This window comes from Dermacentor silvarum, chromosome 6 (assembly GCF_013339745.2).
Source record: "Dermacentor silvarum isolate Dsil-2018 chromosome 6, BIME_Dsil_1.4, whole genome shotgun sequence".
Lineage (NCBI taxonomy): Eukaryota > Metazoa > Arthropoda > Arachnida > Ixodida > Ixodidae > Dermacentor > Dermacentor silvarum.
The window spans coordinates 183,006,294-183,025,657 of NC_051159.1; the positions used below are offsets into that span (position 1 = coordinate 183,006,294).

A 19,364-nucleotide genomic window follows, 5' to 3' on the forward strand; every position below is an offset into this window, starting at 1 on the left:
TTAGTTTCAAGTTAACGCCGCTGACGTTCCGCAGTGCAACATATGAAGCCAGCACCAGTTAATGTGCTCTTTCCCTGCTCATAAGGTCCCGATCTAATTATTGGCTACTTTCGAGCGATCACGTTGGTGCAAGAACAACGCGTGAAACCATCTTAATGGTAATTAAGACTCTTCCTTGAGCAACATTTTTCCACGCACTCTCGCAATGGATGTGCCAGACCGGCAAGGACGGCGAGGCTCCTGCCGTGAGACGGATTTCGACGCCGGCGGAGCGAGGTCCACGCGATGAGCAACCTGCAGACAGAGAAATCAAAGGTGCGTATCCGCAAAGCATTTGTTTACGCGTAGCTATCGGCAATATCTCATCACACAGAGCGCGCAGATTGGCCAAAAAGGCGGAGACGTAGAGGACGTTGCGAAATCAGCTTGTTGGCCGGTGGCACATTTACTCGCCGTTATTCTCACGCCACTCCATTGTCGAATGCACTTAATAATAAGAAAAATTGAGAGAGAGAGAGAGAGAGAGAGCTACAGAAACGATCGACGTAATGCAATCGAATGTCGTTCATTACAGCGAGGCACCGCACCAGATATTACTTCGCGAGAAGACTCGCCGGAGGTCTTCTGTCTACAATGTGGCAGCAGCTCTGAAATTTTCAGCGTCTATGTACAAACAAATTAGGGGCAGCTTCACACCAGTGGTGCGGAGACTGGGCAAACAGCGAAGCTGGCGACCGCACCCAGCTTTATCTCGGTTCGGTCAAGTTTTTGCGAGGTTATGCTTCGAGACTCGGCCATGTTTTGCGCAAGATCACCCCGGAATCATCGACAGCCCAAGGAGCAACGAACACTCGTTCATTAAAGTATCTGGAGGCTTCTGGACGCAGAAAAGCTTTTGCTCGGTTTCGCGGGCTCGTAACCCCAGACCTTCAGCTAATCACCGACGTTTCGCCACCGCTTCGGCGGCGCGATACTCGGCATCGGACCGAAGTCGTCTCACTCGCTCTCGAGTAACGCGCGGCGGCTTTCGCGCCACGCTTCCTCGGCTTCGGGAGTGACGCTCTTCGGCCGCCTTATCTTCGCGGCGATGTGCTCAGCGCGGAGACGGCGGGGCTTTGGTGTCGCCGTGGCGGCGACGCGGAGCTGAAGCATATATCCCATGGGTCGGCGCGATGACGTCACGGCTCACGCAGCTGTGGCGAGGCTCGGCGCGGTCGGCGTAGCTGGGGTGAAGCGTTGCTAGGCGACGCATGGTGACGTCATCGCCAGGCGGAGGTTTTGCGGCGTGCACTCGACGGACCATCCTCGAGCTTAAACAGTTCGTTAGTTCACAGGGGTATGTGCCATTGCGCTTTGACCCTTTCTGCACTACCTCCAGGATCGGCCCACAATTTTATTGCGATAGAAATTATATGGACACTTCAACCGGATTTCTGCCGTCGCCGTCGTCGTCGCCGTCGCCGTGAGGTTCCGTATAGATAAAATCTTCACCGCGCGCCGTATGCCCGAGCGGAAGCGTGCGGGGACGCGCGCTATCACGGAGAGCGAACGCACTCAATCTCCCACGCGCAAGCAACGAAGCGGGAAGCCAGCGCCGGAGCGAGCGGGTGGGGGGCACTTCCACTTTGCCAACAACCGCGCTCGTCGCTCGACCGCACCGTCTCTTATCTCTCCCACGCGCAAGCAAGGAAGCGGGAAGCCAGCGCCGTAGGGAGCGGGGGGGGGGGGGGGGGGGGCGCATTTCTACTCTGCCAACAACCGCGCTCGTCGCTCGTCGCACCGTCTCTTATCTCCACGCGGCTCTGACCTTTCTGCACTGTGCATTCGCCGCTCAGTTTCTGTTGAAGCGATAGACCGCACGTACCTTCGCCCGCTGCAGCGTATGGGCTTGCTACCAGCGTTTTGACAGTCGTTGTCTGCAGTCATTCAGTGTGATCTATTCATGTTTGTTTGTGCGCGCTCACACCACGCTTGTTCATTCAGTTAGTGATAGTCGGGCCACATTTTCCAACGCACTCTGCACATGTAATGCTGCCCGGATCGGCAGTGCAGCGCTACAGGTGTGTCCCTTCGCACGCGCTGCCCACGGGAAGCGCTTCTCATCAACACCACCGTTTCACACGCGCCTTCTCGTGGTCATCGAGTCTCTCTTCATGTCGGTCTACTTACGCCGCAGCACACCTGCTTACTTAATCAGCTCATGTTTACTACAATTCATATTGCTACCAAAGCCGCTCACCTTACTTCGTATGACATTGCTGTGTTGCTATCGCATTCATTGCTTCGCCCTCACGGCGAAACTGTGACATTTTTTGTTCGCATTACGCGGCCTAACCTAAGAGCTTAAACAGCTCCGCTGTTAAAAAAAGAAAAAAAGAAAGAAAATAGTAACTAAGATGTGGGTCCTTCTGCTAAGGGTTCCTGAAACACCGTTGTCGATGCGGCAGTTTTGTAAAGAGATGTAGCGGAGAGAGAGAGAGCACTATGCTTTATCCTTTCCTCTCATTTAGGAACACGCTGCTGTTGATGAACCGCGATGGTGAAGACGACAACGGAACATGCACGTGTTGCGATCAGGGTTGCGGAGTGGGGCCCTCCATTCGGTTCCCACTCCATTCCGGAGACGGGAGATCCTCCGTGATTCCGCTCTATTTAACTCCTCGGAATGGTGAGAGTTGGTCCACTCTCACTGCTGGAGTGGCCGATTTGATCCATTCCACTGTGACTCTTCTAATTGCAGTAAATGAAAAGGTTTCTCTAAATTTGTTACTACAGCATGTCTACTAATTAAAACGTAATGTTGAAGTCTTAACAATGTTACAAACAATTTTACGTACTATTTTTCTTTTTCACACATGAACAAGCACGCTTTTGGCTTTTCAGTTATGCGTTTCGTTATCATGCATAATCTCGCATATCTGCATTTTTTAAAAGAAGTATTTTGTCAATTTTGGTTTCGGCAGAAATAAATGTGCTTATGTACGCTGCAAACTTTAGTGTTTACCCGGAGAAGAAGCATTGCGCGAACGCTTGGATGGTGGAGCATACGCGTGTTCTCGGTAGAGCACATGCGTGGTCAATAGGGTACCCCTATATATGCGTTAGGAACTTTATTTACCCAACACATATACGGAGTACATTACTTGTCTACAAAGTGCTTTAAGTCTACCTGGAATCTTTATTGTCGTGCTCGTTTACTAGCATCCACAAAGATATCTTAGCAGTACGGATTAGAAGTCGCAAATATACGACGTACATGGTTGCAAAATATATTCAGTTTTCGAGATCAAAATATCTCCGAAATGTGTCAATTTGTGGTGACAGCCGGTGATGCGGTCCCTTTTTCCGAAGCCCCTCCCTGTAGTCGCTACATCTAAAAAAAAGAAAAAAAAAAGAAGCACCAAAGAGACAGAACGAAGGCCCAGTCAAAACCTAGTCTTCAAAACCATAACGAAAAGGAAGAAAAATGGCATGTAATGATTGGGGCTTTCATAAGGAAAATTTCCCTTTGTCATGTTTTCGCAGGTTTTCTTCAATTAGAATCAGCGTTGTTTTTTTTTTCCCCATAGCCAAACGTGGCGCCAATTACAGACATGGTGCGCTGAAATTGCAAATGCTAGCCTGCAGGTGCCCGCTCGTGACCGCTGAAGTTAGCTGCACTTCAGCTGCACACGTGTTAGGCGGTTCACGACCACATCGCACTCTGCGATAAAAGTTTTGCCTTTAAGTAAAGTCCACCACTTCCTAAAATCTGTAATTTTTCTGAAGCTACCTTTATTCGAGTAAAGCAAAGTACAACGTATTCATACACCGTTGTGCATGTCATGCATACAGCTACGTTATTCTGTCACTTTGATGGCTATAACATGAAAGCGAAACGCATTGATATGTTTAGCACGATATATTTTTTTGTTCCACATTTCATCACCATTATCATCAGCCTATTTTTATGTCCGCTGCAGGATGAAGGCCTCTCCCTCACATTTACTGGCATACTAACGGGCACCACTGTTTCCAGTACGCCTCTCTGACCACCCGTTACCGCTCCTTCTGCATATACTCGGCAGCATGAAAAAAAAAAGACAGAAAAAAAAAATGCACGTTCCAAATCATTTTGGACTCGAGCAGGCTGCAAGCCTCCGGAACGTGATTTTGGGCCTCCAACCTTTGTGTCACAGCTAAAGCGTGCTGTTGCTAAATCGAATCTGTCTTCACAACTAGAAGTCGCTGTCTTTAAATGCACTTCAACCTTGTAAAGCACAAATGTTTTGGGGACTTCAGAAGTGTAGAATATTATGTTGTTTATAATTGCCGGTACCGGTGCAGAGGTACATCCACATAACGCTAGACACTGAAAGAACCGCTATTGAGGGAAAATTGAGAAACGTAATAAACTGGACTAAGTCTAGTTTATTGTATTTTGCAAATCTTACGCCATTGTGGTCTCGTTTAACATCATTAGCGCTCCGGTACTAATGTGCCCATTCCAAGGCCATTCCGGAATCTCGGGCTGTCATTTCATCCCCATTCAATCTGCCCGACTGGCGTCATCATTCCGTTCCCATTACGTTCCAGGCGCTTGAAAAATGTGGAATGATTCCGGAATCACTCCAACTCCGGAGTTGCCACTACGCAACTCTGGTTGTGATTGTCCTCCCTGTTCATCAACAATGCATCCCCATCGCGTCGAAGGGTGTTATGTTCTCGCATTCCCAATTGCGGAAGTCACTGTTTGAAAGAACATATCCCTGAAAAACGATACAGAATACTCAAACGCACAAGCACGACAGGAAAAAAAAAAGGATTTCGAATGGTCTCAGATAAATAATCTAATAACCTTTTTATAAGATTTTTACAACTATATACAGCTTCTTATGAACTCTTCGCCCCACTAGAAATTATCTTGTTCCCGGACTTCATGGTAATTGCTCAATGCTTGAAAAAGAAAGTAAAAAAAAAAAAGAAAGAGCTGGGCAAATCGCTATTTGTGTTTTTCACCACTGTGATCTTCTCATATAGGTCGGCATAGCACACTCACTTATTTCAGAGGGGTGAGTGAATGACGAAGGGTGTTAGTATAGGGCATGAGTGTGAATGAGCACCAACGGATTATTCAGTCTTCTTCCTTATTCTAACGTTGTTTGCTGCATTGGAGATAATCGGTAAATAATAAAACATTGACCGACGAAAATACAACTGGTTCCCCTTCTTCGCATTATTATTAATATTATTATTATTATCATCATCATCACTATTATTAGTATTGCTTGCCTTCCTTTAATTCACTGTTTGTGCAAACACTTGTCTCGCGCCACTTTTGGAACTTCGATTTCAGACATGCGTACACTTTGCCTCGATCACTCCGAAAAGTTCCTCGTTTTATTGTGCCCCTTTGCGATACAAGATAAGGCAAAGCTAGAAGGTGTGTTTATGTCCCCCAAATTTTTAGTGAACTCCCAGACGATATACTCACTGCAACCTGAAAGCGCACTCTATGGAATATCTTAAATCATATTTGACTCGTGTAATGCTGTCTTTTTCTTTGTAGACTGTTACAAAAGAATAAAATTTGGTTGGAGTATACATACAGCAGGCCTTGCCACATTCTGACTAGGAGCTTACCACTATCGTTGATCATTGCATTCTACCGGTGCTAACATATGGGGCAGAAACTTGGAGGTTAACAAAGAAGCTCGAGAACAAGTTAAGGACCGCGCAAAGAGCGATGGAACGAAAAATGCGAGGCCTAACGTTACGAGACAGGAAGAGAGCGGTTTGGATCAGAGAGCAAACGGGGATAGCCGATATTCTAGCTGACATTAGGAGAAAGAAATGGAGCTGGGCAGGCCACGTAATGCGTAGGATGGATAACCGGTGGATCAATAGAGTTGCGAATGGATACCAAGAGAAGGGAAGCGCAGTCGAGGACGGCAGAAAACTTGGTGGGATGATGAAGTCAGGAAATTTGGAGGCGCAAGTTGGAATCAGCAAGCGCAAGACAGGGGTAATTGGAGATTGCAGGGAGAAGCCTTCATCCTGCAGTAGACATAAATATAGGCTGATGATGTTGACCTCATTTCTCTGTGAATATTATCATGTAGTTTTCTGTTTTTATCTCATTCACTAAGTAGTGACGACTGACTTCAGTCCTGTTTAATGTCTCTTACAATTTTTCCGTTGCCGATGTTGGGGGGTCCAGTCGCGCGAGCCTCTGTGGCTTTGACAGACCCGATATTTCAACGTACAAACTCAAGATGGCAATAAAGTATTATTATTATTATTATTTGTGAAGTGGGCTTTCTTGCTGGCCTTTCCAAGTTTTTAAAGAGATTGCCTTACCGACCAGAAGGATCGCGCGCGTTTCAATACTCGTGGGCCTCAATTTTCTTATGTTAATTGAGTCACGAGACGATGCGTGTTACACTCGCGGCCAACATAACATCAGCGTGAGCAGCGCGATGTATGTCCCTGGTGCAGCCACAATAAATAAATAAATAAATAAATAAATAAATAAATAAATAAATAAATAAATAAATAAATAAATAAATAAATAAATAAATAAATAAATAAATAAATAAATAAATAAATAAATAAATAAATAAAATCACATCATTTCACCCTACGGGCAACCATAGTGGGATGCGAAAGCATCGCGGGGGGTGAGCACCGTGCGTCAGCACCGTCGAAGCCCGGGCGTTGTCATGGCCTCGAACGTGTTGTTGCTCTGGGCGCAGACTCGCGTTGCCTCGTCGCTTCGGGATCGGGAGCTGCCGCTCGACGCTGCCGTTGCTTCGACTTTCCGAGCCCGGAGTTCGGGGTCGGCTTGATAACGCTGTCGTTCCACTTCGGCGTGCCGAGTCCGTGTTGCTTCCGTAGAAGTTTCCTGCCGACGTTGATGTTTACGTTCGGCTTCCCTGGTACGAAGTTCGGGGTCCGCTTGCCGACGCTGACGTTTACGTTCGGCTTCCCGAGCCTTCCTCTGCTCCGCGGCGGTGGCGCTGCCGCTGCAACTAGCGCAGACGTTGACGTTGTTCATGACGTTTCGCACATAATTGCACAGGGAGAGAATGACGGAAGCACAGCGAACACGCGCTTTATACTACGCCACGACACTTGCGCCGCCTACCGGCGTACCCTTAGAGAGAGTGGGAGAGAGAGAGATGGAGAGAGAGAGAGAGACAGTTATATGCAATGATTTGCTGCGCCGCACCTGTAGCGGAGAGGGGGAGAGGGGAGGAGAGCGCACACCTGCGTAGGAGAGGAGAATGAGGGAGAGTTGCGCATGCGCAGTATGGGTGCGGACGCCGCAGAACGGACACTGCCCCGAGCATAAGATGCTCTCGCATCTAAAACACTTCTAGCCTGCATCTGGGTAGACGGTGCGACGTAACTTGTAATGACCAATGTGTGCCCTTTATGTTGATCATACATAGCTAAGTAGAATGTGTGCGTCCAACGCTTTCTTTGCACACGTGCACGCACAGTCGATGACCGCAACGAAGCTCCGGCTGTAACCGGAAGGCTGATCACCGCCAGGCCCGCCTTCACGCCACGTACCGCCGGAACTGGCCAACAGGGCACCTCCAAGCAGGAGCCCGAAGGGCCCGGCAAGATGGCGCCACCTGGTGAGTCCGTTAGCGCGGTGACGCGCCACCTTTGTCGTGAAAGGAGGAGCACGTCAACTGTTACAAACCGAAATTACACAATAGTAGCAGAAAACAAAATGATGATGTCTGCATGCGAAATAAATAACCGTAACTCTCGATGCTATCTATATTACATGAATTAAATTTATGCAGATGTAACGCCCACCTTATAACCTATGTTAGGCGAAGTTATTGTGAGGCGGTTAATCAAATGTTATAAGTGTGCCCATTTCAATCCTGTTCCTTTTGGCGTAAACTGGCACCCTTGCATGCGACACACCCGTGCTACGCAATGTGACACACGCGCGCGATCATCTCAAAAAACCGCCAAGCACATTTAAGAACGCTGGGGCTTTATTTGTACGTCCCTTCACTTGATCTACTCCATCGTCACTCAGCCATCCCCTACTACTCGCTCATGTCTGAACCGGCGACACACCGGAAGAAGTAAAGTTGGCCACAAGCTAAGTGGCGTGGACAAGATAGTAGTAGACGTTCGATTGTGGCCAATTTATTTAATTGTGGCCCAATGGCATCGGACTGCTGTGCTGGGGGACCGAGGTTCGATCGAGGCACGAAATTCCATTTTATTTAAGTATGAGCTATTCAGCAAGACAGCAGCACTCAGCCAGCAGCCATTGTGAGGGTTGTCAAAGAATGTTTAGCTTCAATATAATTTCTGCAAAGTATTTGATTTGGTATAAAATGAACTGGTACATCAGCTATTGCAGTCAGTGAGCTATACGGCGACGCACTTTTACAGCGAAGCTGTTAAAGGGCCCCTAAACCACCCAGAGGTCGAAATGTAGCTGTGGTGTTGCAGCTGTGCACGAGTCTACAACGAACACGTAGCCGCGAGAATTTTTCGAAATGGTGCCATAATAGCGGAGTTACACGCGTTTGATGATCGAAAAACGGCCCTCGCTCCGTTTCGCTCTTTCCTTCGCTACTCTCCTCGTCGGCTGGTCTCTCCTCCTCGCTGAGTGCTGCTCCAAATGTCACGTGACGTACATCAACGCCAACGCGCTTCTCAAAACACCTCTCACTTCCGGTTCAGGCACGTCCACGCTAGCGGCAAATATACCGACGGCGAACCGGCCTCCCGTGCCCTAGAACGTCTGGCGCGCGAGAGGTGTCCAAAGTAAACGGTAGTTCGGCCGACGCGCGCACCGCCCGCAGCACGATCAACGGGCCAGTCGACGACTGCGAAGCTTTGCGACTCCGCCACCGGCGACGAAAACATCGGCTGCAGCTTCTGTTCCAAGCAAAATAATTTTCCGTAGATAAAGTGATGCGTAAATTGCACATTTTATGAAGAACGATATCCACTGTCAAACGTTAAACATGAACTCGAGAGCTCCGATACTTGTCGAGCTCAGCTGCCGTGCACGGCTACCGACGGGAGACGACCGGCTCGGCTGTGCTCGCATCGCAGCCGACAGCGCCGCTAATATAAGCGTGTTTTCTTCTTCGTGTACAATTATTGCGAAGAGTGATAACAACGGTAATATTGCGGCTTGTGAGCGTCGGTAATGCATTCCGAAGCGCCGTCTGCTTTAGATTTGAAATGAGCTGAAAAAGGCATAGCGACGATATCGGCGCCGTCGAGCGATCGGCGGTGGTGGCGGTGAGGCTACCGCACAAATCCGTGCCGCTATAGACCCTGTGTTGCGCGCTCGTCTAGAAAGGCCAACACTGTCGCACTCTGTTCGCGCAGCTAATCAGACCGCTAAGCACGACTGTGTTGGAACACGAGCGATTTGGCACTTGCGTTGCGGGCTGTAATTACCGATTCGCAAGGGCGCACAAGCGAGCAACACGGCAAGGAAGAGTAGGGAGCGCGCGTACCTGCTAGCAGACAAACCGGAAGTCGTAGGTTCTTGTTCGACTAATGGGCATCGTCCCCGACGCTGACATCACCAGATTCCCCCTGCTGACATCGTGACGTCCGCTGGGGATACCGGAAAGGCCAGGAGAAGAGGACGGCATTGTTTGTTTGTTTGTTTGTTGTTATTGTGGCGTGCCCACGGCACGTAGCGCTGCAGCGTTTGACATCGTTGATCGTGGCGGCATTCTGAACTCGATGCGCGTGTTTACTTGAAATGTTCAAAAAATATCTGAGATGGTTTAGGGGCCCTTTAAAGGCAGTCACTCTTCGATGGCCGCGTCCGGCAATAGAAAAAAAGAAAAACTCATTGGCCGTATGCTGTATGTGCGAGTGAAAGCGCGCGAAGGCGAGGGACGCGCGCTTTCACGGGGAGCGAACGCACGGCGGAGAGCAAACGCGACTTCCCAGTGGAAGGGGAGCGGTTAGCGAGGAGGTCATCGAGGCAACCTAGGCTACAGCACTGCACGGGCCGGATTTTTCGGCCCGAGCCCGGCCCAGGCCCGCTTTACAAGGCCCGAGCCCAGCCCGGGCCCGTAATACACAGCCCGAGCCCGGCCCGGGCCCGGGCGTACATGACCGAGACCAGCCCGGGCCCGGCCCGGGCCCGTGGTTCCAAGGCCGGGCCCCACCCGGGCCCGTGCTATTGAGCCCGGGCCCGGCCCGGGCCCGGGCGTTCATTACTAAGCTTAGCTAGGGCCCGCGTGTGCATGACCAGGCCCGGCCTGTAAGAGAAAAAAATCTTTTTTTTTTTTTACTTACAGATTGTACCGTATCTTTCAGCCTCACGTTCTCGAGGTTTAATCAGCTGCAGTATATAAGCAATAAAAAGCCGAAATATTTGTTTCTCCCACAGCAACGACAGTAATCCGGCCCATTGCCTGTGCTGCTATTTTTCCGCTGGTGCCCATGCACTTAGCTTGATTTGTACGATATGGTTCTATGATGTCATTTAGTATGCAAATATACAGGGTGTTTCATTTTAGCTGAACCAAATTTTAAAAATTGCCTGTTGCAGATTGCACAATTATATAATAATCCTTAATCTAAACTACTCGATGAGGCGGTCATTACTTCCAGGAGAAAACAGAACGCCTAATTGAAGAATTAACATAATGCTAATTAACTTTTTCATTAATTATTTTACGGCACATCTTTCAATCTACGAATTATAGCCGCTGAGTTCGCAGGCGTATCCACTTGGAACGAATTCTCAGGACTGAACCAGTTTCGAGATAATAATTTTCAAAGTGTCCGACGAAATCAATCAAATCAAATCAATTTATTCTCCAATTTACATGCTTGACGGTCATTTTGGAATAAAAGCTACATACGTAACTTGACGTGACCCAAAACACCAGGCAAGGCAATAGTACGTCAGCAAACAGTGTGCGCACATGCACAATAATTCACATATATTTCCAGCTGTCGCTGGAATTCCTTACGGACGAAATAGTTATGAACGGAAAAACAGAATATTTCCGTCACGGCGAGTTAAGAGAATTGGGAAAAGTTTTAACAGAATGCATTTTAAACCACACTACAATAGCAATCATCATCATCAGCAGCCTATATAAAATATACAATAGCAATACTAGCTATACAAAACAAGGCAACACCAGCTATACAACATAGCATGAGACTGAATTTTACAAGATTAACATTTGCTAATAAAACGAAACAAGATGTACATTATATACTCAGAGCCATACACGAAGGCAGAATAATAATCACATCAGATATATTACAAGCTACCAACGTATGGGCTGAGTTCTTTCTTACTGAAATGATCGACATTTTTGTATTTGTTCAAAGGGAATGGTAGGTTATGTATTAATGACTGATGCTTATAGAGAGTTCTCAGGATTTCTTGTGTTCGCTATAATGCGACGACGCTCTAAGGAGGATAATTGTTTTATGTAGTTCCAAGCTAATTCCGACGCGGCTGGCCTAATGGATGGTCAAATCGCGTAATTTAATATTTAACATAATTACGCTAATTAACTTTTTAATTATTCATTTTACGGCACATCTTTCAATCTACGAATTATAGCCGCTGAGTTCGCAAGGCGTATCCACTTGGAATGAATTCTCAGGACTGAACCAGTTTCGACATATTAAATTTCAAAGTGTCCGACGAAATGAATGGGCGTTCCAGTTAACTTTTTGAGGAAAAAGCTGTTTTATGCATTGAAGCACAAAAGTAACTGGCCTTAGCGCTAAAATAATGCAATAGTATCGACACTGGTAATAGTGCAATCGCAAAAGCGGTAACATGGAAATGGTTTAAGGAGTGGTTCTTTGTATAATTTATTTTTCCTTACGCGGAAACAATGTTTGTTTTTGTGGAAAATAAAAATAGCGTAGCACTGCCTGCGCAATGCTAAAGAGACAGCGGACCTGATGGGCACCTAGCAAGTCCTGGCTTTTGGGCTAGGCTAAGCACTACCAAGTCATCCCCAGCATTCCCCGTAATTTATTTATAATTGATTGATTATCGATTAGCTATTTACTGGCTTTCGATTTTCTATCTCAAGATATTGGCCACCACGTATTTGGGCTAGGCTAAGCACTACCAAGTCACCTACAAAAGCTTCCGGAATTTATTGGTTATTGATCAATTATCGACTAGCTATTGATTGGCTATCAATTGCCCATCGATGACTGACTAAGTTTAAGTAGTCCCCACCATTCTTAGCTAGACTTATCCAGGCTCAGCTTCGCTAGTTCACAGGTGTATGTGCCATTGCGCTTGGACCCTTTCTACACTGCTACCAGGATCGGCACACTTTTTTTGGATTCAGCAGACACATTGCGCCCGGCTGAAAAAGCTCGGCTGTTAAAATGAGAACATCATCTGTTTTACTATTTTCTTCGATAAGATATACAGTCATCCGATAAGATATACTGTCAAGACAGCGGTGTGGATCAGAGAACGGGGATAACCGATATTCTAGTTGACATTAAGCGGAAAAAATGAAGCTGGGCAGGCCATGTAATACGTAGGATGGATAACCGATGGACCATTAGAGCTACAGAATGGATACGAAGAGAAGGGAAGCGCAGTCTAGGACGGCAGAAGACTAGGTGGGGTGATAAAGTTACCAAATCTGCAGGAGGAAGTTGGAAGCAGCTAGCGCAAGACAGGGGTAATTGGAGATCTCTGGGAGAGGCCTTCGTCCTGCAGTGGTCATAAATATAGGCTGATGATGATGATGACAGTCATTTTTCACGTGTGACTTCAGCTTGGCACAGAATGCATTGAACCATGCAATGCATAACAGTTGCTCGAAGGCCTACTTAAATCATTTAATGAGCGGGCCCGAGTCTGGCCCGGGCCCGTGGCTTCAAGCCCGGTTCCGGCCCGGGCCCGCGGCCTCAAGCCCGAGCCCGGCCCAGGCCCGTGGCTTTAAGCCCGGGCCCGGCCCGAGCCCGCCAAAAAAACGCTTCGGACGGCCCGGCCCGGCCCGCGGGCCGGGCCGGGCCCGGGCTTTCGGGCCTGCCCGGGCCCGTGCAGAATTTAACGAAAGGTAATGATGGGAAGAACACGCGGTGTTCGTTAAACTCCTAGCACCCAGCTAAACCCCTTTAATCCATCATTATTTACTCCTAATTCAACATTATTACAGTCTTAATACACGTCATTCACCTCTCGATATTCATTGTTACTTCAGTTCACAAGCTGAATTAATATTGCATACTTAATAGTGGTTTTGCGCGCGCTATCGCCTCTTATCCTAAGAGGATCATTTCGTGTCAACAACACTGTTTTGAAACGGCCTTGAGACGGACACTCCCCCATGAGGTATGCATAAAAGGCTGTCGCATTAAAAAACATCTGCGCTAAATAAATCATAGTAATTCTCCCACTTTCATCATAAAACGCCACCACGAAAGCGCACTGGTTACGCTACCAGCGTGCAAGCAGCGCTCGCTCTTGTCCGAAGCAAGATGGCCGCCAATCGCTTTCCCAGGCTTCAGCCGGTCGCATGGGCGCGCATAGGGAATCTCCACTCCAGAGAGAGAGAGAGAAATAACTTTATTTTGTCCAAAATGTGGTTAGAGGAGGGGGTAATGACTAGAAGCCTCCCCCGTCCCCCCTTTAGACGGCGGCCGGCAGCCCCTGAGCCGCGGCGGCGTCTTCAGCCATTTGGACTACTCTCGCTTGAACATCTGGGTCCGAGCTGAGCAACACGGCCTCCCATTGCTCCTTATTTCTTATTATTAAACTGGGTTGTTGTGGTTTTGAACAGTTATTGTTATATTGTTTCTTTGGGCATGCCCAGATTATGTGTTGAAGATCTGCTCGGTTGTTACAATGCTTGCATATGTCTGTGTATACATCTGGGTGATAGTGACTGAAGGCAATGGGGTTGGGAAAAGTGTTTGTTTGTATTAGCCGCCAAGCCACTGATTGCCACTTGTTTAATGAACAATGTGCTGCCGGATATCTAGCCCTGGCTAGTCTGTAATGATCAATGATTTCCCTAAAGGAAACCAGCCTATCTCTGCCCGACCGGCGGATTGCGAATGCGTCCGTGTTGGTGTTGGTGACGTCGTCTCGGTCTGCGAAACCTCGAGCCGCGTCATGCGCATTCACGTTGCCTGGCAGGCCAGAGTGGGCTGGTGCCCAGATGATTTGTATTCCCCTTGCTCGGTCTCCGTGGAAACCAGCCTGGAGGATTTTTTGCGCCTTTGGCGAGATGCGTCCTTTAGCGTAATTTAATATGGCGGTCTTGGAATCACTTATTACAATTTTATATTTGGGAGAAGATGTCATTGCTAGTGCAATGGCGACCTCTTCGCCTACCTCTGGCGTTGTGGTTAGGATTGTGGCTGACGCAATTGCATGTCCTCGATTATTGACTACTGCCACTGCCATGGCATCTTGATGTTCGTAGTCGGCTGCGTCTACATAGAGCACATTTTTAGAATTACCAAACCTGCTTCCTAATGCTTTGGCTCTTTCTTTTCTTCGTTCTTCGTTGTGCGAAGGATGCATGTGTTTGGGTAACGGGGGTATATATAGGTGTCTCCTAATGTCCGCAGGTATATCTGTTTTGATGTCAGTTCTGGGTTCATAGTTGATGTTCAGTGATTCCAGAATATGTCTTCCAGTTCGACTTTTGGAGAGCCTCTCCATCTGGGCAGTTCTGTGAGCTTCTATCAATTCTTCTATGGTGTTATGGAGCCCCAGCGCTTCAAAACGTTCATTCGAAGTGGAGACCGGGATCCCCAGAGCTTGCTTGTAGGTTTTCCTGATCATGACGTTGATTCTTTTCTTTTCTTCAGTTTTAAGGTCTAAGAATGGCGCTACGTAGACGATCCGGCTGAGAACAAAGGTTTGGATTAGTCTGATCAAGCTATTTTCTTTCATACCGTGATGTTTGTTTGCTATGCGTGAAATAAGACGCGTTGTCTGATATGTATTGCTTTCTAACTGTCTGATGGTTTCAATATTGTAGCCGTTGTTCTGAATCCGCATACCGAGGATCTTTATACTTGTAACCAGTGGTATGGGTTGTCCTTGGTTTGCGAAGAGCTGTATATTGGGGACTTCGGTTTTCTTTTTCCCTCTTGACGTTGGCTGGTATAGCAGGAGCTCGGATTTCTGCGGGGAGCATCCCAGACCTCTCGACCCAACGTATGCTTCTACCGCATCAATCGCCTTTTGCAGTGTGTCCTGAATATGACCATCACTGCCTCCCGCTATCCATAGCGTAATATCATCGGCGTATAGGCTATGATTTAGATCTTCAATGTTATTAAGTATTTCTGGGAGGCCTATCATGGCGACATTGAAGAGAAAAGGCGAGAGGACAGAGCCTTGCGGCGTACCTCTGCTTCCCATCTCTAGTTCGTCCGACGCCACTCCTCCTATTGTTAAAATTGCTCTTCTGTCAGATAGAAAGTCTTTGATGTATTCGTACGTCTTACGCCCAACTCCTAATTTTTCTAGGTTTTCCAATATTGCTTCATGTTTCACATTGTCAAAGGCCTTGGTTAGGTCTAGTCCCAGTATGGCCCTGGTATCCATCCGGGAGCAGCCGTTTCCGTCTATTATTTGGTGCTTAATTCTCAGCATTATGTCTTGCGTCGATAATTTCGGGCGGAAGCCCACCATTGTGTGTGGAAAGGCTTCTCTGTTTTCCATGTATCTGTTTAATCTGTCGAGGACCACGTGTTCCATCAATTTCCCAATGCACGAGGTCAGCGAGATTGGTCTGAGGTTGTCAAGCTGTAGTTTTTTGCCTGGCTTCGGGATCATTACGATTTTTGCTGTTTTCCACTGTTTCGGAATTCTGCCTCTTTCCCAGCAGATGGTCATGTATTTTGTGAGAGCTTCAATAGACTGATCGTCCAGGTTACGAAGCATCTTGTTGGTAACTCCGTCTAGGCCCGGAGCAGATTTTGTGCGGAGATTATGAATAGCCCCTCGTACCTCTGCCACGGTAAAAGGACGATCGAGTGCTTCGTTATATGCCCCTGCGTATGCCTTTAGATTTTCTTTGGGATTGGATCCTATGTATTTGTCTTGGATTTCTTTAATTAACTCCTTGTCCGTACCAGGGTAATTATGGATTATCTTGCTTAGATTGTGCTTTTGCGTCGTCTTGCTCTTATCTGGATCAATTAGATGTCTAAGAACATTCCATGTTTTGGCGAGACCAATCTGTAAATCCATTTCTTCGCACGTGCTGTACCAGTTTTGTCTGGTTAGTTGGTGCGCGTAATTTTCTATGTCCTGATTTAGCCTTGCAATGCGTCTTCGTAGGTTACGATTTAGCTTTTGTTTGCTCAATCGTCTTTGCAGGCCTTGTTTCGCTTCCCACATGTGTAGGAGCTTCGCGTCGGCTTGCTTTATCTCTGCTTCCTCTGGTATGGTCTTAGTTGCCTGGTCGACACATTTGTGCAGCTGTTCAACCCAGGATTCAATGTCTTCAATGTCCTTTGGGTTGCTGCTGTTTTCTTCGGATTCGCGTTCAGCCGTTCTTATTTTCCTGAATTCATCCCATTCGGTGATTCTTATTTGGTTGCCTTCTCTGGGCTTGGTTGTTCCTGCAACTAGTGTGGTGGCCACTATGTAGTGGTCACTTCCTAGGTTTTCCTGTAGATTTAGCCATCCCGCATCAGCTTTAGCATTTTTTACAAATGTCAAATCTGGCGTTGTGTCCGTACACACGCTGTTCCCCAGCCTGGTGGGATGTGCTGTGTCGGTAATCAGAGTAAGACCCTCTCGCTGAACGTCCTGCCATAGACGTCTTCCCTTCACCGTTTCCAACTTGTAGCCCCAGGCGGGGTGGCGCGCATTGAAATCTCCTGTTATTATTAAAGTGTGCTTTTTTGCTATATCTAGCGCCTTTCGGAAAAGATTCGCGAAGCTATGTTTTTTCTTAGGATTGCTGTATACGTTTAGTACGAAGAGACTGTTCTTGTTTCTGTTTTTTGCCGATATAATTTCAACGAAAACGTGGTCGATGTATTCTGTGCCTATATCATGTCGGATGACCGGCAGATTGCGTCGGACCAGTGTCGCAACCACAGGCTTGTTGTTACTTCCATCCATATTGGCCAGGTCTCCTTGACAGAATGTTTTATATCCCGATAATTTGGCAGTGCATCCGGTTTCTTGCAGGCAGATTGCGTCAGGCACTGGCCCCATAACTTTATTATCTACAAACTGTTGCAGGTTTCCTCGTTTCCTACGAAACCCGCGACAGTTCCATTGCCATATTGTATAAGTGTTATTAGTAGCCATGGTGACGTTATTGGCTATCCTTTGTAGCCCTGTTTACGTCAGCTGCGGTTGGCCTAGAGTACGGTTTTTGGGTCTTAATGGGACCGACTTGTCCCCCCATGCCTTCCGTATGCGTAGCATTTTCTAATACAGCAAGTCTGGCATTAATATTTCCCATGTATTTGGCCATCATTCTTTCTATGCTTGCATTTATCCCTTCACTAATGGAGCTACTAAGAATTTCTAGTTTGCGATCCGTCTCCTCACTAAGCAATTGTAACTTTTCATCAAGAAACTTTTCGTCTATGTACTGTGGTTGTGGCGGCTTGGCTACTACTTGTTCTTTCTGTGTTATTTCGGCAGTAGCCCTCCTTTTCATGGGAGGGGATGCGGAATCTTGGTTAGCGTTAGCTACAGGCCTCTTCTCTTGACTTTCTTGAATCTGTGTGGTATCCATCTTATTGTTGTCATCTATCTGCTTCTTGTTTCTAAGCTTGGTGATCTCTTCCTTAAGTAATTTGTTTTCTTCTAACGAAAGATGTAAAAGCTTTTTAAGTTTGCCCAATTCTGCTTGTACCTCGGCTAGTGCATCGTTTTGCGTATGCTGTGTGGAGCTCTGGGAGACCGTGTTTGCCCAGCTCACCTTATTTGGTTGGTCTTCTTGAGGCGCCTCGGTTGTCCCGTTCCTTGATTGGGACTTGGACCTGGATCTTGACCTGGATATTGACCCGGATCTGGACCTGGACTGCTGTCTCCACGGTGATCTCGACGCCCGTGTGCTGGCAGGGGTTCCGTCGCAGCTCGGCCCTTTGAGGTCGGTGGTCGTTTTCTTGTTGCTGTCGTTTTGTGCTTTTTGCGCGCTGTCCGAAATGGGTAGGCGGGGGAAGGAATCCGATCGTTCCCTTACTGTCTTTAATATGCCTGGATTGTTGAATTTTCCCTCGGCGAGGCGTTGTTGTGCTTTCTTCTTCTCGAGTTGCCGTTTCTTCAAGAGAAATGGGACTTGGTAGCGCTGGCTGCATCCCTTGTCTCCTGTACGGTGGTCCTTACTACATAGGGCGCACTTGGGATCACAGCTATGGCTCTCCGGCGGATTCTTGTATCCACAGTCCGTGCATATTTTGTTTTCCGGCGCCGGGCAGACGTCAGATCTGTGACCTAGTCTGCCACATGCTCCGCAGATCTCGTTTTTCTTTTTGTGCAGGTAGCACCTGTATTCGGTACCCCTGTAATAGACGAAGTACGGGACTTCTTCATCTTTGAAGACTATTACTACGGATGTGGTCTTGCCCATTCTTCGTGCTTGCAATATTGTCGGGTTCCGTATATTTACCAGGCTCTTGGTGATGTCTTCTTCGCTTTCTGCTTCTGGGATGTTATGTATCACTCCTTTCGCAGTGTCTTCAGGTGACGTTGCGTATGCCATTATTTCGTACCTCTTTCCTTGGATGACGATTGCTTTTATGCCGTTGTATCTTTTAGCGCGTGCCATGTCTGGCGTGCTGATAATTATTATGTTCTTGAAGTTGTTGGTGCGTAGCGTGTCTATGATGGCGTCGTTGACGTGAATCCCGGCTGCGTTCAGGATGCTGTCCCTTAGAGATACGTGACTTGTTTTGGAGACGTTCAGTCCTTCCTTGGGTCGTAAAATAATTTTGATGTCGTCTTTTGGTAATTCTGGCAGCCGCGGTGCTTGTGGTTGCTTGCGATGGCGTGGCCGACCGCGTGCGGCTTCCCTCTGTTCTGCGTCCTGGTTCCTGTTCTTGTTGTCTTTTCTAGCCTCGACGTTGAGGTCCTCCAGAATCTTGGCTCTTCTTTGACGGTGGCTTTCCATCCATCCAGCATCAGCCTTAAAATCTTCAGGCGAAATGATTTCGCCTTCTACCACCACCTCCATGCTCATGATGTGCCTTGCGTTGTTTTGCTGCTCTGTCGTGGGAGCTGGCTCTTCGAGCGCAGCTGGTGCGGGCTTTCAAGCTCCTCGTGGCACGCGGCCTCACCTGCTAACGTGGCCGCCGCCGCTCGCCGATGGCACTCCTGCTGTTCCGCTCGATCCAGAAAATCGGCTGTAGAATTCTTCCTGATGACCCGATTT

General features: G+C 47.7%; 1 protein-coding gene across 2 annotated transcripts in view; it reads left to right on the forward strand.

Moving 5' to 3' along the window:
- LOC125946460 (uncharacterized) overlaps positions 1–19,364 on the forward strand; it is a 187,386-nt gene that overhangs the window by 131,516 nt on the left and 36,506 nt on the right. Inside the window, exons 2-3 of one of the 2 annotated variants that reach the window (XM_049669915.1) lie at positions 219–315; positions 7,485–7,625. In XM_049669915.1, coding sequence (XP_049525872.1) covers positions 219–315; positions 7,485–7,625 — 238 coding nt within the window. The remainder of the gene's footprint in view (positions 1–218; positions 316–7,484; positions 7,626–19,364) is intronic. The other variant, XM_049669916.1, reaches the window with a different exon arrangement.